General features: G+C 46.1%; 1 protein-coding gene across 9 annotated transcripts in view; it reads right to left on the bottom strand.

The window, feature by feature from the left end:
* The window catches only part of IMPA2 (inositol monophosphatase 2), a 102,635-nt gene that overhangs the window by 24,987 nt on the left and 55,829 nt on the right, over positions 1 to 21,819 (bottom strand). For all 9 annotated transcript variants that reach the window (XR_010323499.1, XR_010323500.1, XR_010323501.1 and 6 more), the window contains exons 3-5: positions 18,514 to 18,618; positions 13,993 to 14,038; positions 11,160 to 11,268 (exon numbers count right to left, since the gene is read on the bottom strand). Coding sequence is in view for 6 of the 9 variants with exons in the window: in XM_064294742.1 (XP_064150812.1) it covers positions 11,160 to 11,268; positions 13,993 to 14,038; positions 18,514 to 18,618 (260 nt within the window). In the remaining 3 variants the exon portion in view is untranslated. The remainder of the gene's footprint in view (positions 1 to 11,159; positions 11,269 to 13,992; positions 14,039 to 18,513; positions 18,619 to 21,819) is intronic.

The raw sequence follows: 21,819 nt of genomic DNA, 5'->3' as shown, positions 1-21,819 counted from the left end.
AACACCAAGAACAGACTGAAAAGGAAGTCTGAGTGTTGCCACCTACAGGCAAAATGTTTCTTACTTGTTTTATTTTGCCCCAGGTAAAGGGAAAAAAGGTAAAAATTTATTATAGGACCCTCTATTTTTTTTTTATAGAATATTATCTTGTATTATGGTTATTTCTGACTAATTATCCACAATTACTATTATTTGTGTATTTTACATTTTGTCCTATATTTATAATATTTTAGCTCTTAATCAAATGTTTATATATATATTTTTTTTATTTAAATATTTCTTGCCTTCAGGTAGTCTGAAAAACCTTGTTCTGCTTGAGCAGTATAAAGTTAAAATACCCAGAGTATTACAAAGTACTATCAGTTAAGTGCTCAGCTGGTAACAGAAAGGCTGGTGGTTCAAGTCTACCTGGTGGTGCCTCAGAAAAAAGGCCTGGCAATCGACTTCTGAAAAATCAGCCACTGAAAACCATATGGGGCCCAAGCCTGCTCCGACAACACCAGGTCGCCACGCGCCAAGCCCGCTCCGACAAACGCCAGGTCGCCACGTGCCAAGCCCGCTCCGACAAACGCCAGGTCGCCACGCGCCAAGCCCGCTCCGACAAACGCCAGGTCGCCACGCGCCAAGCCCGCTCCGACAAACGCCAGGTCGCCACGTGCCAAGCCCGCTCCGACAAACGCCAGGTCGCCACGCGCCAAGCCCGCTCCAACAACCGCCAGGTCGCCACGCGCCAAGCCCGCTCCGACAAACGCCAGGTCGCCACGCGCCAAGCCCGCTCCGACAACCGCCAGGTCGCCACGCGCCAGAACTGACTGGATGGAAGCTGGTTCATCGTAAGGCATGTTTTGCAACTTAAAGGTAAGAGTAGAAAGTCATTTGTACGCACTGTGTATTCATGGAGAAAGAGACAATTGTGCTTTTAAGTCCAGAAAACATTGCTTATGGTCACGAACTGACTTTGCTGAATGTACAGGTCTTGTGACAACACTTACACCTGTATGTGCTTTTATAAACCGCCCTAATTCTTTCAGACTTCTTAAAGACCATTAAAAACTTAAGTACTTAACGCATCGATAAAGAACAGTGAGGAATCTGTGAAACATTTCATAACATGGAGGAGCCTGGAAGGCATTATGCTGAGTGAAATTAGTCAGTTGCAAAAGGACAAATATTGTATAAGACCACTATTTAGAGAACTTGAGAAATAGTTTAAACTGAGAAGAAAACATTCTTTTGTGGTTACAAGAGGGGGGAGGGAGGGAGGGTGGGAGAGGGGCATTCACTAGTTAGATAGTAGATAAGAACCACTTTAGGTGAAGGGAAAGACAACACACAATACAGGGGAGGTCAGCACAACTGGACTAAACCAAAAGCAAAGAAGTTTCCTGAATAAACTGAATGCTTTGAAGGCCAACGTAGCAGGGACAGGGGTCTGGGGACCATGGTTTCAGGGGACATCTAAGTCAATTGGCATAATAAAATCTATTAAAAAAAAAAAAAAAACTTAAGTACTAGACAGAACACAGACTGCTGGTTGCCAGGAGCTGGGGGATGGGGAAAGGGGTAGAAACTGATTAACGGGTAAGGGGTTTGATTGCACTATACTTTGAATGTCCTGAGTGCCATTGAATTAGTCACTCTAAAATGGTTAATTTTATGTTATTTGAATTTCATTTCAATTATTTTTTATAAAAATCAACAAGTAATTTGAAAAAAATAAACACAAAAACTAAAACACAAGCACTGATTAGAATCTTAGAAAGGTCAGAATTGGGATTCTATGCAAGAGCAACTTTTTTAATCTCTCCAAATACCCTCCCATAACAACAGACAGCAACTTTGTTGTTGTTGTTAGGTGCCGTTCGAGTCAGTTCCACCGCATAGCGACCCTATGTACAGCAGAACAAAACACTGCCTGGTCCTGTGCTGTCCTCACAATCGTTACGTTTGAGCCCATTGTTGCAGCCACCGTGTCAATCCATCTTGTTGAGGATCTTCGTCTTTTTCGCTGACCCTCTACTTTACCAAGCATGATGTCCTTCTCCGGGGACTGGTCCCTCCTGATAACAAGTCCTGATAACAAGTCCAGATGAAGTCTCATCATCCTTGCTTCTAAGGAGCTTTCTGGCTGTACTGCTTCTAAGACAGACTTGCTTGTTCTTTTGGCAGTCCAGGGTATATACAATATTCTTTGCCAACACAGTAATTCAAAGGCGTCAATTCTTCGGTCTTTCTTATTCATTGTCTAGTTTTCGCATGCATATCAGGTGATTAAAAACACCACGGCTTGGGTCAGGTGCACCTTAGTCATCATCTACAAAATACCTACATTCACAAGGCATACCCAAACCTCCAAAGACAAGTGGGTGGGCAAGCCTCCCACAGTCGCAGACTGTGTGGTCTCAGGGCCTGTGCAGGAGAAAGAGAGGTGCGTTGTGCAGCTATGGGACCTGAGAATGTAAGACCTCAAAATCCCCCACGGGTACTCACGGGAACCTCTGCAGGCCAACGTGAGAGCAGCAGAGACCGCAGGGGCTGTGCACATGTCAGGTCACGGGCCCTTGGTGTGGGGTGTGTGGTATGGTCTGAGGGGATGGAGCAGACAGAGCCCCTTGAGCTCTCACAGCTGACCCAGCAGGCCTCCCTTCTAGGGCAGTACCCAGCCCTGAGGAGAAACTGACAGGAGTGAATTCCAAACTGACCAGAAAGAACTCACAGGAGCAGAGGAAGAGAAAATATTCAGATAACAGTGAAGGAGGGGAACCAACCAAAAAACCCGTTGCTGTCGAGTCAATTCTGGCTCACAGCGACCCTCCAGGACACAGCAGAACTGCTCCATAGGGTTTCCAAGGAGCCTGGTGGATTCGAACTGCTGACCTTTTTGTCAGCAGCCAGAAGGTTATAAATCTGAAAACCAAAAAAGAAAAACCGAACCCGCTGCTGTTGAGTCAATTCCGACTCACACTGACCCTACAGGACTGAGTAGAACTGTCCCATAGAGTTTACAAAAAGCACCTGGTGAATTCAAATCGCCAACCTTTTGGTTAGCAACTGTAGCTCTTCACCTCTGCACCACCAGGGTTTCCCAGCTCTTCACCTCTGCACCACCAGGGTTTCCCTTTACACATCTAGGACAAGACCAATTTTTTGAACAGTTCAGAAAATGAACACAAGAGGGAGCTCCAGAGTCATGAAACGACAAAAACTCTCTTGAAACTCTCCCCTCGCTAGAACTCTGGAAAAAATTTTTCAAAGAAAAATAACCAAAAAGAATTATAGTTGAATCACACACGCAATTATTATATGAAAAAAGATACTAATGAGGAATATATCATCCCTATAGCCACTGAAAGAATGTCAAAAAAATTTGTCCACAACACAGCAGAAAGCTTTGTGTAATGTTTCAAAATAATCTCAAAGAAATAAAGGAGATATGAAGGAACAGCATAACTCAAAATTAGAGGTAAAAGAACTGAGGAAAGAATTCCCACTGTCACTGAGTCAATTCTGACTCACAGTGACCCTACTGGACAGAGCAGAACTGCCCCATAGGGTTTCCAAGGAGCGGCTGGTGGACTGCCGATCTTTGGTTAGCAGCTGAACTCTTAACCAGTACACCACAACTAGAAAGTATTTCAGAAAGGAATACTAAACTGTAAGTGACGTAAGAATAAATAAACACAATAAGTTATGCTTTACAAGAAACTGAGGGTGAACAAAGAGGAAATTTTTAAAATTGTAAACTGGTGAAAAAGATAAAAAGGATTCAAGAGGAAGTGACAGAGGGTAAGCGAAGAAGACTCAATACACATATAATGGGAGTCCCAGAAAAGGGAAAAAAATGAATAAAAATTTGAAAAGAACAAATATTAAAAATGATATTCAAGAAAACAGAAAAATTCTGAAATTAAAAAAAAAAAAAGACTTGAAATTACATACTGAAAGGGCACACAATATACCTGAGAAAACTGACTCAGAAGAGACAATGCTGAGACATATTCTAATAAAATTTCTAGACTCTAAAGAAAAAAAAAATCCTTTGGGACATCGGGCAAAAAACTAAAGCCCCTTATAAAGCAAAGAATATTGAACTGTCTTCAGACTTTTCAACAACACACTAATGCTAGAAGACAAAGGTGACAATTTAAGACAAGAAAACACAAGCCGTGGGTTTTATTACCAAAAAATAAATAAATAAAACAAAACAAAACTGACTTTCAAGTATACAGGCCACTGATAAACTGTTATGAAAACGCAAGAACTCAGGGAACACTGTTTCCACGAACCCTTCTGGAGATATCTGCTAGAGCCGAAGTTCTCAATGTGTGATCCCTGAGACTCTTTCGAGAATCTGTGAAGTTAAAACAATTTTCATAATAACACCAAGGCATTATCTGTCTTTTTCACTGTGTTAACGTTTACACTAATGATGCAAAAGCGATGATGTGTAATTTGCTGATAAAGTTGCCTTAACCAAAGCAAGGCAACTGTACCAGCTGTATGAGTATTACTGTATTCTTCACCGCTACACATGTGTAGTAAATAAAAGAAAATAATGCCATTTTTACTTAATGAGGAAGCAGTAAAAAATACTGTGTTAAATCTTAAAACTTGAGCACACATCTTTTGAATATCCAGTGTGATGAAATGGAAAGTGCACACAGAGAGCTTTTGCTGCACACCAAAAACACTGGCTGTCCTGAGGAAAGGCACAGGGCTTAGTGGGGAGCCTTTACTTCCTGTATACGGAGCATCATCTTCACTTGAAAGGATGACTGACAGATAAACTACATCTATTTTTTTTTTTTTATTCAGACTTGGGTATTTAGAAGGCATTTTCTTGAAAATGAAAGAAATGAGTCTGTCACTTCAATTGCCAAGGTTGCCAATTAAAAATTTCAAATGGAAATTAGAATTTGGAAAAACTTGTATCTACCATTGTAAGCTTGACATCTTCCCAATACTTAAAAACTTCTGATGAAAAGTGGTGATTTTAATGATTGTGAATTTTTAAATATCGTATACTGATGCGTACAACATTCAGAAGAGCTGAGAATCTCAGTGAACCCATATTCTCAATATGATGCTACGAAATCATCCACAGATAAATGATCCATTCAAAGCACAAGACGGCCTAATGGGTTTCAATGTAACTGAACTAAAAAAAAAATTCATCAATATGTCATTAGATCTCACACTGCAATTAACCTTTAAGAAACAACACTTTTGAGTTTTGCTGTACTCTCAAAGAAGAATATTCTCAATTATCTGAAAAGACAATTAAAATATTCTTCCCTTTTTCAACTACCTATTTGCGTTAGGCTGGATTTTCTGCACATACGTCTATCAAACCAATATATTATAATTCATTGAATACAGAAGCAGATATAAGAATACAGGTATCTTCTAGTAAGCAAGACATTAAGAAATGTGGAAAAAATATAAAATGATGCCAATATTCTCACTAATTTTTTTTGTTTGTTTAGGAAAATATAGTTATTTCCCATAAAACTATATTATTATTAGTGTTAATGTGTAATGAGTTTTTAAAGAATAAATTACTAAATAAATATTTTTAACATTTCTCAGTTTAAACTTCTAATATATAAATATCAATAGATACAACACAAATAAACAAAAGCTCTTTGGGTATCTGTAATAATTTTTTCAAGAGTATAAATGAGTCCTAAGATCAAAAGCTACCCACCTGCCAGTTTGGTGCACTGTGGTGGCTGGCATGCTGCTATGATGCTGGACGCTATGCCACCAGTACGTCAAATACCAGCAGGGTCACAGGCTTCAGTGGTGCTTCCAGACTAAGACGTAATAGGAAGAAAAGCCTGGCAATCTACTTCTGAAAATTAGCCAATGAAAACCTTATGAATCACAACAGAATACTGTCTGATACAATAGTGCTAGAAGGTGAGCCCCCTTGGTGGGAAGGCACTCAAAACACACAGGGGCCTCAACAACGAACTACAGCAGACCACTGTCTGTGAAGACGGGACGGGACCAGGCAGCGCTTCATCCTGTTGCACGTGGGGTCACCACAAGTCGGAGCTGACTCAATGGCAACTAACAACAGCAACGGAGACCAGAAAGCTTGAGAAATATTGTACTAAATAGCTTTACACAATCAAAATGATTGGAGAGACACTGACAAAAAGGACTAGTGAACCCGCTGCTGTTGAGTCAATTCTGACTCATAGCGACCCTACAGGACAGAGTAGAACTGCCCCATAGGGTTTCCAAGGAGCGCCTGGTGGATTTAACTGCTGACCTTTTGGTTAACAGCTGAACGCTTCACCACTGTGCCACCAGGGCTCCTAACGGACTAGTGGCGGGTATTAAATATATATACCTGAGGAACGAAGACGAAGCAGTGGCTACAGGATGAGAGCAGGGCACACACATGTGCTGACAATGCACATACAGGTCAACCATCACGGAAAGACAATGCACAGCACATGTGACAAGAAGAGTAAGCTTGCCAACTGTCTTGTAGATGAGAGTACTGAGAGTAAAAGGATATCATTTTAAAATCATATACTAGAGTATAAGGAGCCCTGGTGGCACAGTGGTTAAGTGCTCAGCTGCTGACCGGAAGGTGAGCAGTTCAAACCCACCAGCCACCTCGTGGGAGAAGGACGTGGCAGTCTGCTTCCATAAAGACTTACAGCCTTGGAAACCCTACGGGGCAGTTCTACCCTGTCCTATAGGGTCGCTGTGAGTTGGAATTGACTGGACGGCATTGGGTTTAGTTTTGGATTTGGGTACAAGAAGAGGGGCATGGTGAGGTTACTAGCTAAGTTCAGTATTGCTGACAACAGAGATCAGTAGACAATAACCCAAAAAGAGGGTACTAAGAATGCTATATAAAAACAAAAACAAAACTTCGTTTCAGTAATCACTTGTTGACAGTAGGGCTGTATCGTTCTAGAAGCCGACACGTGTATTGTGGGAAAAGCGAAAAAGTCCTTGTGTGACACCACAACTTTATTACTCCTGTGTCACTGTGAACTAAGCTTTGTACACAGGCGAGAGGATATGCACTACAAGGCAGAAAAGGGTAAGCAGAGAGCCCCTGCAGGCATGAATCTGAACCGCAAACCTAAGTGTAAACTCATAAATTTTACATTTAAAAATCAACTTAGGTCTTAAGTTAAAAACATTCCTTCCTTTTCCAACTATGTACCTGCGTGATGCCAGATATTCTTCACATACTTCAATCAAAACAATACATTAGAACAGACTGAATACAGAAGTGGCTGTGAGAATCCAGGTGTCTTCTATTAAGCCAACATTGAAGATTTAATGCTCACAGTTATCGCCAATCCTCCTCCTCACTTTATGTATGAGGACGAAGGTTCAGAGAGGTTGACTACTTGCCCAGGTCACACAATTAGAAGGCAGCAGAATCAAGATGTGAAACCAGACCTGCATGACAACTACGGATCACGCTGCTAAGAGTGCGCTATATCGCCTCCTACAGAAATCCAGTCACCATGAAGAAGAAAAGGACCAGGTTGACAACAGCACGCTGGATCTTATGTCAGAATTTTTTTAAAAGTAAAAATCAAGTAAGTTTTGGAATATGGGCAATTTGGAAAGAAGTGAGAACCATCAGGACAGCTACAGTGTAAAGCAGAGAACGCCCTCTTACTGTAGAGGGCGGGTCTTAGGACAGTGTTTGAGTCAGGGCTTGGAACTGTTCACTCAGGTTGGAATCCCTGCTGAGAATCTGCATTTCCAGCAAGTTCCCTGACAAGAATTTGTGTTTTTTACCCCAAGATACACTGAATCAGGATCTGTATTTTAATAAGATCTTTGGTGATTCTTAGTGTAACTTCCTGGGAACTTGTTAGAAATGCAAATTATCAGCAGGGGTTCAAACCGGAAGGAAATGGTTTGAAGCCCTGGTTTGAGTAACACATACTGTGAGAATCCTTTCATTCTACTAACAGCTCTCAAGTGCCTACTGTGATGAACTAGACAAAGTCCTCTGCCTTTATGGGGCTTAGACGAGCCAGGGCCTTAGTGAGCAGGTCTGGAGTCCACTGGAGATGTGCAGTTGTAATGCGTGACTAAGCTACACAGGCAGTCAATCGGGAAGTCTGAGTGTGTGTGAATAGAGGGTAGTGTTATAATTAAATGGAATACAGAGCAAAGTTCATCTAAAGCAAGTTTAGTAACATGTTTCTTCACTATTGCATTACATAATTAGGCTAAGTGGTTACCTCTTGGCAGGCAAAGCTATAATTAATGCTAGTTTTTATACAACCAAACAAAGCATTTACGGGAGAGGGAGAAACAGGGTAGGGCTGGAAGCTGCTCTGAAATCCCTCAGGCATTTGGAAGCAGTAAATGGGTTGTACATCCTGCCAACTTCCACCTCTGAAGCCTCTACATCCTCCCTTCCCTGCTGCTCTGGGGAGCGCTCACATGGTCTGCTCAGTAGCCTCCTCTTCTGTCTCCCACCATCCAGTCTCTCTGCAGTCCTATTCTTCACCATCACATCACACAAGGTGTAGGCACTGCCCTGCTGCAGAACATGCAAGGCTCCCTGCTGTGGCTCCGGGATCACTGTGTGCTCACTGGGACCACACGGGATCACTGTGGGCTCACTGGGACCACACGGGATCACTGTGGGCTCACTGGGACCACACGGGATCACTGTGGGCTCACTGGGACCACACGGGATCACTGTGGGCTCACTGGGACCACACGGGATCACTGTGGGCTCACTGGGATCACACGGGATCAGTGTGTATCCACTGAGATTACACTGGATCACTGTGCGCTCACTGGGATCACACGGAATCACTGTGTGCTCACTGGGGTCACACAGGATCACTGTGTGCTCAATGGGGTCAGTTACACAAGATCACTGTGTGCTCATTGGGATCACACAGGATCAGTGTGTATCCTCTGAGATATCATGGGATCACTGTGGGCTCACTGGGATCACTCGGAATCACTGTGCTCACTGGGGTCACATGGGATCGCTGTGTGCGCACTGGGGTCGCACGGGATCACTGTGCTCAATGCGGTCAGTTACACGAGATCACTGTGTGCTCACTGGGTTCACAAGGGATCACTGTGTGCTCACTGGGATAACACGGAATCACTGTGTGCTCACTGGGACCACACGGGATCACTGTGGGCTCACTGGGGTCACACAGGATCAGTGTGTATCCACTGAGATCACACTGGATCACTGTGTGCTCACTGGGATCACTCAGAATCACTGTGCTCACTGGGGTCACATGGGATCGCTGTGTGCTCACTGGGGTCGCACGGGATCACCGTGTGCTCAATGGGGTCAGTTACACGAGATCACTGTGCGCTCACTGGGATCACACGGGATCACTGTGTGCTCACTGGAATCACATGGGATCGCAGTGGGCTCATTGGGATCACACAGGATCACTCTGTGCTCACTGGGGTCACACGGGATCATGGTGGGCTCGCTGGGATCACACAGGATCACTGTATTTTCTGAGATCACACAGGATCACTGTGTGCTCACTGGGATCACATGGGATCACGCTGGGCTCACTGGGATCACACGGGATCACGGGCTCGCTGGGATCAGAGAGGATCACTGTGTATTCTCTGAGATCACACAGGATTGCTGTGTGCTCACTGGGATCACACAAGATGACTGTGTGCTCACTGGATCACATGGGATCACTGTGCTTACTGGGATCACTGTGTGCTCACTGCTAGAGAGGAGCACTCGCTAGAGAAAGAACAATGGAGGGCAGGGATCATATCTTAATCCCTGTCACTTCTTCTGAGGCCATGCAGGCACATGGCTGTCATCCATGGAGGAAGAAATGGCAGAATAAACAGAGACAATGAAAGAAAGTGAGCTAGGAAAGGAATCTGAGAGAGGTTGGAAAAGACAGATATTTATGCTCTCACTTACATGAAATCCCTTGACTGGGCATATTTATAGAGGCAAAAGTTTATTAGTGGTTACCAGAGCCTGCGGGGGGAGGGGAGAGAACGGGGAGTTACTGCTTAAAGGGCGCTCAGTTTCTGGTTTGTGGTGATGCACAACTTTGGAAATAGGCTGTGGTGATGGTTGCGCCACATGGCGAAAGTAATTAACACCAGTGAATGATCCACTTAAAAATGGCTAGAATGGCAACCCTTTGTTAGACCTATTTTATGACAATAACGAACTTAAGGAGAGAGAGGGGTTGGGAACGGGTATAGAGGGGAGGTGGTACGGACAGGATGGGAGCTCAGAAGGGAAAGTGTGGAAGCCGCAGACTGAGGCTGACGATTGGCGAATGGAAATAACGGAGGGGGAGGGGCAGCTATTTTAGGACATCCAGTTTCAGAAACACGCCAGTTAGCAGGACTGTGCTTTCTACTTTTCCAAACCCAAACAGAAGGACATTAGGGAGCTGTTAACTGCTTCTAGTCTGGGACTCTTCTCTTTATTTCTGTCTTGTATTTTTCTGTCCCCTACTGTACCTGTGCCACAATGCAACAAATCATCAGTGTAGGAGAAAGGCTAACAGAGCGGGTGGGAACCCTAAGCTGGCATACTGAGAGATGGGCGGTAGAGGCCGTTACATGCAGCTCAGGCACCGCAGTAGCCACAGAAGGCTTTGGAGAAGCTACCGAGGGTCCCTGAGACCTTGTGTGAAGGAACAGTAAAGGTGAGCCATGATACCAGAGACACTTCTCTGGTGCCTGAAAACACCACTTGCTGACGTGACTCATTTCCGTGATTGGTCATCTTACCAAAGAAACTCACAGGGTGCCACCAATTGCAGGTGGGGACCGCAGTATGGCAGAGCACACCTGTGCATGGAGAGGCCAGCATGTCTGTCCCTCTGTCCTTGGCCCTGGGCCACTAAGACCAGGCAACTGGATTTCTTTTCTCTTAAAGATGAAAGATGTGAATTCAAAATAGAATGGAACTACTTATCTAATTCTGGCACAGTAACAAAAGCTTTACAAAATTAACAAAAATACAGAACTGGCTCAACGTCCAGTACATCAGGGACACAATGCCCCTAAAATGGGATCACACCACCGGCAGGAGATCTTCACTGCTGTGTGGTGCAATGATGATTCAAGGCACATTCCACTCACATTTCTTCATTTAAAATGAGCTGGGAGAGTGCTAAGATGCCCACCTGTTTCCTTGGAGGCCCGGAGCCGCTGGCCGTTACAGAAGGCGCCCCGGCCACACCTGCCTGTATATAGCCGCTCCTCCGTGCAGTGGTAGATCACTCCAAATTCCAGCTGCGAATACAGAGGCAGGACACTAAACAATGCCGGTCACTTATCTGACACGAAACACAACGTGGTCATTCAAAGATGAAAGCTACTCTAAGTGTTAAAACAGACGGAGTGACAAAGTACTAGAAGTTACCTTCCACAAAGGAATCAAAAAATCAGGATATGGATTCAATATTAGACTGGGCAAGAAAGCCAACTTCCTTTTTGTAAATAATTATATTTAAAACTGTATTAGAAATTAATGTAATAATCAAGCATTCATAACCAAAAGTTACTGAAAACGCTGATTCTTTAGGGAGGCTTTTATTTTCGGGGGGGGTGAAGGGGGGGAAATAAAGGCTACCTTGGCTCTAATCCAACCCCAGAGGAAATCTTCAAAATTGCAGACTTACGAATGCATCTGTAAAGTCAACGGAGTAACAGACACACAAGGACACCCCCAGGAGAACGCGTGAGTCCCCAAAGAGGGGCTCATCCCTGAGCAGGCGAGCAGCCCACGGCCTCGCAGAAGGAAGAGGAGGTAAAGGTGGCAGTAAGGCTACCTCACCTCCAGGAGCTCCTGCTCCCTTTTCTCTACCATTTGGGGCTAACGAAAATGAGTCCGATAGGCTTTGAGTTGGCTGAGGGAGGAAAATGAGGAGACCCACCCTGTCGAATGCCTAGGGAAGGCCTTGGCCAGCCCTGGGGTGTACTCACCCCACTGGAATGGACCCTCAGCCTGCAGAGCAAGGCTTATTTCTGGAGGAGTCGTTCAGTCAACATTTATACAGAGTCCGCGACCTTCCAGCAATGTTTAACCAATTACCACCTCCCTACCGCTCCCCCATACCCTGGCTTTAAGAGGATTCTCAAATCCAGGCACATTCTAGTGTTACTCTGGGCTGTCTGTGGTGGCCCTGCATTTGTGGAGAGGGGGCGTCACTGAGACTCTGGCCCCAGGGGGCTGCACTACAAGCCCGCCCCACCCCTATTCAATCCTGGTGAGCCCCTCTTGACCCACTGTGGTGTGTGGTCACGAGCACTGGCCCTCTGAAGACAACTGCTGGACCTCCTGCACTCATTCATCTCCATGACATGCTGAACAGAGCAGGTCCCCAAATGCCAGCATTGAAATGCCAGCTTTTCTTCATCCTGGATACTCTTAGGTGGGTATAGGCTTCTCTCCGTTTCCATGCTAGGAAACATGCTAATTTTGGGGATTAAGCTGTAAAAATTGTGTTCTAAAAGAGTGCTGCTTTTGAAAAACACAGAGCAACCAGCCCTATTTAAATAAAACTACAGCAAGTACAAAGAAATTAAGGCTTTTCTATGGGTTATTGCTTAAATTGATTCACAAAGTGTAAACCTCAGTCCCAAGTCTGTTACGCTGTTCTGATGATGCTGCTTAATTCAGAGGGCTGATGGGAATCCTGAAATAACCACACTTTCACACTAATAGCTAAATGAGGAGAAAGAAGAATTAATAGAATATTGGGATTAAAAGTGCTCTCCTAAACTAGGAACTTGTTTGGTATGTGACTAGACCACATGCCTGGGGCTCAGACGGAGACTGCGCCTGTACCATGTGCTCAGAACGCCTCTAGGCGCCTTCAGCGTGGCACCCAAACCATGGAGGCCACGGAGCCACACAACACGTCCACCAAGACCCACACACATGCCCACCTGCACCCACACCTACACCTACACCCACATGTACACACACACCTACATCTATACTCACACACCCACACCCCCACTCACATATACACCTACTCACACATATACCCAGACTGACACATACACCGACCCCTAAACTCACATATACACCCACACCTACATTCACATCTATACCCACCCACACCTATACACCTACACCCACACTCACACATACACCCACATGTACACACCTACACTCATACACCCACACATACACACCTACACCCACACGTACACCCACACCTACACTCACACACCCACACTCACATATACACCTACTCACACATATACCCAGACTGACACATACACCGACCCCTACACTCACGTATACACCCACACCCACCCACACCCACCCACACATACACACCTACACCCACACCCGCACCTACACCTACAGTCACACATACACCCACACTCACATATACACCTACTCACGCATATACCCAGACTGACACATACACCAACCCCTACACTCCCATACACACCCACACCCAAGTACACCCGCACCTACACCTATACTCACACCTACACCCACACCCACCCACACATACACCCACACATACACACCTACACCCACACCCACACCTACACCCACACATACACCCACAGTCACATATACACCTACTCACACATATACCCAGACTGACACACTGACCCCTACACTCACATATACACCCACACCTACACCCGCACCTAACCTATACTCACAACTACACCCACACCCACCCACACCCACACCTATACTCACACCTACACCCACACCCACACTTATACTCACACCTACACCCACACCCACACCTACAATCACACATACATCCACATCCATACCTAAACCAGTCTGGATTGGCTTACTTTCGCGAGCTTATCTTTCAAGATTGAAAAACTCGTACTTGTATTTACTAGTCATGACTAAAGGCACATGGTGAGGCGAGAAAAACAGGAGCCCAGAGTTAGAAGCAAAAGGAAAGATATGAACAGCACAGGATCGAGGGGCCCTCAGGGATGGAGGGAGGAAGAGTGAACAGCAGGTACCTCTTGGTTCACAGCAAACCCGATGCTGACGGCCACGGTTGGAAATCTGCAAGGGAAACAGGGTGGTTGATGCTTGAAAAACAACAGGGATCTTGACCAACAAATGGACTTAGCAGTCCCTGTGTGGCAATGTCCCTGGAGGACAGAAGGTTCTTTCTACAGTGAGGGTGTTTTTTTTTAATACTTCCCACAATTTTACAAACTGTGTCCAAGACAAACAAGCTTAGCTGACCACATCGTCAGTTACCTTGAAAGAAAGCAGATTCTCGAAGTCACGTAAGACTGATGTAATTCAACTACGACCATCTAATACCCAATTAAGAATGGTTCTCAGAGATCTAGAGGGTCGCAGAGAGCTCCGGAAAAGGCAAGACCCACATCCCGGGTGCGAGGAAGGGCCAGGAGGCAGCGCCACGGCCCGACCACGGGCTACATTCCAATAACAATAACATCCCCTCTTATCCCTGTTTCCCATGTGAGCTCCACGCAGCCAACAGCAGGGGCAAGCCATGGAGGTGGGAGGCTGGTTGTCAAGTTACAGTTTGCCTGGGGCTTTATTTTGTGACTTTTTCCTGATGCTCAATGTCTTAAAAATGATCTCTTCTTTATTTGGAGATCATCAGAGCTCAAGAACAGGTAGAACAAGGAAAAGTTGGGTGCTGCTGCCTTACAGGAAAAGAGCTCAGTCACACAAGGTGAGTGTGACGCCGCAGAAGCGTGCAGCGTTAGGTTGCTACTGTGCCGGCTCACCAGGCGAGTGTGCCACGAACCAGCCTCCCTCTACCTCCCATGCTCAGAAGAGCAGTTCGCGCTTGCTTTAGTCCCAACACTGTTAGACACAAAATGAACAACTCACATCTGAGCCGCAGTTACCAAAAGGCTTTCAGGTGCCTTTAGACTGTGAGCATTTCTGTGGCTGTGACCCTCAGTGTGTTCTGGAAATATACGGGTCAATAATACAGTTTGTTTTTAATACTATGCTGTCCTCCAAGTTGCTTCTCTGGCCCCACATTCCCTGCTGGGCTACAGAGAGCAGAGACCTTGGCAATTTTGGCTCTGGGGTGAGAGGAGCTATGGAAGACCTTCCAATGGACCTGCGGACTTGGCCTATGAGGTGGGTCTCTGCCACTGCACCCCATCACGAGTACACTGCAAAGGTGAGTGGAACAGAAGGAACAGGTGTTCCCTGCAGCAGAACACACCTGAACAGAAACACTCTTCTCCATGAACGCTCTAGGGGGTCACTCTTCAGTTAAAGTTACAGCTGTGGCGACACAGTTGCTGCTACCAGATGGCACTATTCCATTGCCTCAGAAGGGTCACCTTGCACAGGCATGATTAAAATCTCAATATAAGCCACATTTAGAAACATGTTATTAATATGATATACTGCAATTACGCACCTTACACATAAACATAACGTTTGAAAGAAAACATAAAAGATTATAATACCAAGGGTGAGGAGCCCCATAATCTGGCTCCCTCCCACTTTCCTCCTTAAAATTACGCATTTCCTAGTTTCCTGGTCTTCAATGGCAGTGGCTCTCGGTGTGGTCCAGCAGCATCACATTGCTGTGAGCTGATTAGAAATGCACATCAGTGGCCCAGCCTGACTTGCTAAGTCAGAACCCGTCCTAACCAGCTGTCCGGGGCATTCTTTGTTGTCGTTAGGTCTCTTCAAATTGGTTCCAACTCATAGCACCCATCGGAATAACAGAATGAAACATTGCCCAGTCCTGCGCCATCCTCACAGTTGTTGCTATGTTTGAGTTCGTTGTTGCAGCCACTGTGTCAATCCATCTAGCTGACCGTTTTTCTCTCTTCGCTGACCCTGTACTTTACCAAGCATGATGTTCTTCTCCAGCAACTGCTTCCTCCTGATAACATGTCCCAAGTACATGAGATGAAGTCTTGCCATTCTCCCTTCTAAGGAGCATTCCAGTTGTACTTCTTCCAAGACAGATTTGCTCATTCTTCTGGCAGTCCATGGTATATTCAATATGCTTTGCCAACACAATTCAAATGCGTAAATTCTTCTTCGGTCTTCCTTATTTATTTTCCAGCTTTCACATGCATATCAGGTAACTGAAAACACCATGGCTCGGGTCAGATGCACCTTAGTCTCCAAGGTGACATCTTTGCTTTTTAACACTTTAAAGAGGTCTTTTGCAGGAGATCTGCCCAAATGCAATGCGTCATTTGATTTGTTGACTGCTGCTCCCATGGGTGTTGACTGAGGATCCAAGAATGAAATCCTTGACAACTTCAGTTTCTTTGCCATTTATCATGGTGATGTTCATCGGTCCGGTTGTAAGGATTTTCGTTTTCTTTATGTTCAGATATAATCTATACTGAAGACTGTAGTTTTTGATCTTTATCAGTAAGTGCTTCAAGTTCTCTTCACTTTCAGCAAGCAAGGTTGTGTTATCTACTTATCACAGATTGTTAATGAGTCTTCCTCCAATCCTGATGCCCTGTTCTTCTTCATATAGTCCATCTTCTCAAATTATTTGCTCAGCATACAGATTGAATAAGTGTAATGAAAGGAAACAACCCTGCTGCACACCTTTTCCAATTTTAAACCATGCAGTATCCCTTTGTTCTGTTCAAATGACTGCCTGTTGGTCTACGTACAGGTTCCTCATAAGCGCAATTAAGTGTTCTGGAATTCCCATTCTTCATAATGTTATCCATAATTTGTTATGATCCACACAATTGGAAGTCTTTGTACGGTTAATAAAACACAGGTAAACATCTTTCTGATATTCCCTGCTTTCAGCCAAGATCCATCTGACATCAGCAGTGATAGCCCTCGTTCCATGTCCTCTTCTGTATCTGGCTTGAATTTCTGGCAGTTCCTTGTCAAAATACGACAGCAGCTGTTTTTGAATTACATTCAGCAGGATTTTGCTTCCATGTGATATTAATGATATTGTTTCATAATTTCTGCATTCTGTCAAGGATTCTTACTCATGCTAAATTCTGAGAATCACCTCTTTGGAAACTGTGATGGTTAAGACTGTGTGTCAATTTGGCTGGGCCATGAATGTCATGGTTTTGGCAGTTGTATAATGTTGTGATCACTTCCCTGTTGAAATTTGATATGTGATCATCCCCATGATGGAATCTGCTGAGTGGTACCGGTGCGGGTGGGGCCTGTGGCAGCTCACCACCCCCTCAGCCTTCATCTCTCCACCTTCCACTGCCTACTTCCTTCCTGCTTGCCTTGCAAAGTTGTTGGCTTGTTTTGGATCCAGCAGCTGTCTCTTGTCTGACCTCTGGTTCTTGGGACTTGAGCTAGCAGCTTACCTGTCCATCTTTGGATTTGTCCAACTTCATACCTGTAAGCAAGAGTCCTGCTCCCCGACCTGCCTATCTTGGGTTTGCCAACCGCTGCAGCTAAGTGACTCAGGAGAAACCTTGAGGTCTTTCCTGAGGACCTTGGGGATTCCTCGACCTTCACAGCCTGTGAGTGGGATCCCTGCTCTCTGACCTGCTCATCTTAGGTTCACCAGCATCTGTGGCTCCATGATTTGGGAAAGGACTCTATCCTGATCCAAGGACTTGGGACGTTCCAAGCCCTACACTCGTGTGAGCTGTTTCCTCAATATAAATCTCTCTCTATATATTTATACGCTTTACTGGTTTTGCTTCTCTAGAGAACCCAGCCTAAGACAGAAACCATTAATGGTAATGACCTTGGGGCCTTGGCTGTCTGTATCATGGACACCCACTTACAGTTTTAGCTTCAAGCGTTAAAGTCTGACACCCTTCTCCCCCCATCGAGAGCTTCCAGTAGCCACATCCTTGTCATGTCCTCACAGCAAGTACAGCTCCCCAGGCCCAGCCTCCCTTCCCTCTGTTCCCCCAAGGGAGCTGCAACCTCCCCACAGACTCTCTGTTGTAGTCTGCCCAGACCAGGCCTCTCAGGCCCAGCCAGCTCCAGTCAGGGTTCTCGTCTCATCTCAGTTTGCTCCTATCTCCCAAAACACTCTTCAATCTGCTGCTCCTGGCCCCTGGGGCTGCCCTCTCACTGGTTTCGTTTTCTAATCCTATGTGATTCTTCAGGGGGATTTTTTAAAAGGGTCCTGTTTAAACTCCACCAGACATTTTAAACATGAACAGTGGTTTTTAAACAAGTGGAGATTTTTTATATAGTCTGAGTCCCTCACAAATGGAAAACTTTTTAATCATCTTTTTAATGAGACTATAAACCTCCTACAGGTTTGCTTACATGTTGTGTGCCATCAAGTCGATTTCAACTCATAGAAACCCCATAGGACACAGCAAAACTGCCCCATACGGTTTCCTGGCATGTAACCTTTATAGGTGCCGATCACCAGGTCTTTTTTCTCGCAGAGCCGCTGGTAGTTTCAAATCGCCAACCTTTTGGTTGGCAGCCCACCAGGGTTCCTTTTTGCTTATATACTTCTGCCTAAAAAATACTGCTTTTGGAAAGACAATACTTAGAGAAAAGGACATTTTAAACACTGACATGGAGGTCCTCTGTGCTATGCTCACCTGTGCACAAAGTTACAGGTCCCATCAATGGGGTCAATGATCCAGGTGGGGCTGGCGGTGAGCACACACTTTGCGCCTGAAGCAGCAGACTCTTCCGCAATGAACCTGTGGTGGACAGGATGGAGTGGCAGACTTTAAGGAACCAGCTAATATCAAGAAAACTCAATAACTCAAAGCAAAGTGTTTCAAATTACTTTAAGTCCCATTTAAAAAAGGAGATATAGTAAGGAGATTTCTTTGGATTGAACAGAGGCATCTGCTTTCAATCTGTCTGCTACCCTGCTAGCCAGGAGGATCTAGAAAGCACACTGACACCTCCGTGTGCATGTGTGAGTTTCAAAAAAAGGGAAATCAGAGCAGGCCAGGCAGAGAACAAAGGAGAGAAAGTGTCAGGATACAGAGCTTACAAAGCAGAGCCAGCACGCAGTCCGGAGGACCGACAGGAGGGAAAGCACAGACACTGATGAAAATAGGGCCCGCCTTCCACCAGTCCCCAGGTGCTAAGGACCACTGGCAGCTGACAATTCCGCAGGCGGCCCCAGGCCCTGTGGCTTGCAAAACTGCAGACACAGGTGGTGTGTGCTGTTCCCTCTGTGGGCGCTGAGTGCTCGTGGCATCTGCTGCTTCCACTCCGCTCCCCCGCCCCCCCCAGCACCTCTCTGCCCTAGTCTTCACATCAGTGGCACTCTGATCTCTGGCTTCCTTTTGGGCTTGACCAAGGGGAACCCCAGGATGTGAGAAAGCCAGGAGAGAGTGGGGTTGGGATATTTATTCCCAGGTTCCCCTTCTGAGGTGCCCCCCCCGCCACACTCCTGCCAAGTGGGCCTCCTCTAACACTTCGTCTTTCAAGTTCTGTCCTCCACCCCTCAGGCCCAGAAGCATGTTGGTTCTGCTGCTGCCCCTCAGGCTCTGCGCTATCTGCAGGGGGCCCCTATGCCTGGCCCTTCTTCCTGATGAATCCTTCTGTCAATCAGCCCTCCCGAATCTACCCTCACTGCAATGTGCAGCTGTTTCCTGCTAGGGACCTAAGACAACCAACATCTTATAATAAGCCTGCACAAAAAGGGACTCCCGAGTGTCTCTACTTGCGTCCACCTCAGCGATGGCTCAGACCCAAACTGCGCAGTCATCTTTAGTTTGTCCTTGGTTCTCCTTCCACCTCCAGTCCACAGTGGGGCCAATCAGAGCACAGTGGTGCCCAGTGCAGTGGCTGCTAGTCACATGTGGCTGCTTATACTTAAATCAATTAAAATTAAATGAAAGTGAACATTCATTTCCTTGGTCACAGTAGTCACATTTCAAGGGCTCAGTAGCCCCATGTGGTAAGTGGCTACTGTAGTGGACAGAGCAGGTATGAAATCGTTCTGTCATCACAGGACAGCTACCAGGCAGAGCTATTCTAGCCTACAACACCGTACAGTCACAGTAAGTGCTTCGTATAACACACATGGTCCCCCAGCAACGTGGAGGCCACTGTTCCACTTCACAGATCAGGGATACGTGCTCTCGACGCTCCACAGAGTGCCTGGCCTCCCTTTATAGATAAGCTATCAGAAGTACACCACTGTGTTCGCTGAGGTTCATGTATCCATCAGGTGCTGTCCCCACCTCTTCTCCCTTGTTCCCCGCATTCCACTCACTGGCTCTCCCTGGATAGGATGTGAAAACCACATGTGGGATGATGGGCAGCACCAAGCATGCAGCTGAGAGACCCATGCCCCTGGAAACAGCGCACTGCCTGCGGGCTCTGGAAGCACAACCTGCCCCCGAGAAGTGCACAACCTAGTGTGGGTGGACAGAGCAGACAAGATGTGGGGGACTCAGGGTACCCGTCCTTTGTCTGCACCCCACTCCCACCTTCTGGGAATGGCCTCTCTACCATCACTCCCCTCCATGTGCTTCTAGTAGTGAATTAGCCAAGGGTCCCCAACACCACTACCATGGGGCTGGCCACGTGGCCCAGCAGCCAGAGTCCTGTTCCAGGGGCTGGTGTTCCCCATACAAGTCTGCATGGAACTGATGCTGAGGTAAAGGCCTGATGAGCGATGAGCCATGCTGGCCGGGGGAGAGGGGTGTGGGGCAGGCACTGCAACTCCTGACCCTATGGTAACCTGCGTACAAAGAACTGCTTCATTAAATTACTACTGTAAGTGGCACTAACCCCGCCACTTGTCTTCACTAAAGACTCAAGGAATTAAATCTGTTTTCAGTGTTTTCTTCGGTAGCTGCACGGTTTTATTCCCCTGAAATGGCTGCAGTTTTGTTTTTAAAGAAAAGGGATCTGCACCCAAATGAAACACACATATAAGAACCAAGTGCCAAAGTCTGAACTGGGCACAAGGTTGATAAAGGAATGAAAAGATATTGCTCAAGTCAAGAAGGGAGCAGGAATGACTCACGTACAAAGCTAGGTTCCCAGGAAACTGAGGAGGAAGTGGAGCTCCCCTTTGTAGACCCGAGGTTAAGCAAGAAGCTGCTATCTGCTGGAATTGAGGAGGAAAGACTGGGTCTCTTGGCAGAAAGGGACGGAGGGCCTGTCTGCAGCACTACCTAACCATGCTGGGTGCAGCACAAGGCCACTTATCCACTCACTGAGTGGGCTCATATGACATGTAGGGCCACAAGGCCTGTTTGCCATGAGAAAATCGCATGTAACGCTGTCCGCAGAGCTTGCCAAGCAGCTTGTCTTTGCAGCAACAATCATGACACTTTTGGCTAACAAAACTTTCGTTTTGCATGGCATTTTTGGTGGAAATAACTCCAATTACCATGGGTGAGCCCTGGGCTTCTGCAGGTGGCTACTCGTGCCCCGGAGTCTGCTCACCTCTTGCACTCTGCACATCAGCCCGACTGCCCACGTGAAAGTAGACAGGAGGAATGGGGGCCGTTTTCCCACTGCTTCCTTCCTGAGGACAGCAGTATGGGGCGGGGCCTATGGGAGGCCACAGAGGCCTGGACCACAGCAGCCTTGGAGGCACCAATAAGCACTGCCCTGGTATATGGGGAGGGATGTGGAACCTTTATCTACTTATACCTGATCTTCTTCAGGGGAAAGCTAATCCCTATGGAATGACAGAGAACATTCTCCAGCTCTCCGCAGAGAGGGAGGTGAGTCCTCTCTGCAGACATTCACTTGGATGGATGTGTGAAATAATGAAGACCTTAATGAAGTCATTGAACGTCTACATGGAACTCATAACACAAAGGGAAAAAATGCCTGTGACTACATCTAGGAAACTCAAAGAACATTTCACAGCCTGCATAATGCAGAAGAGGAGCACAGGGAGCAACTGGGTTAAGGTAAGA

The sequence above is a fragment of the Loxodonta africana genome, chromosome 11 (genome assembly GCF_030014295.1).
Source record: "Loxodonta africana isolate mLoxAfr1 chromosome 11, mLoxAfr1.hap2, whole genome shotgun sequence".
Classification (NCBI taxonomy): Eukaryota; Metazoa; Chordata; class Mammalia; order Proboscidea; family Elephantidae; genus Loxodonta; species Loxodonta africana.
This window is presented reverse-complemented; position numbering and strand designations above follow the sequence as displayed.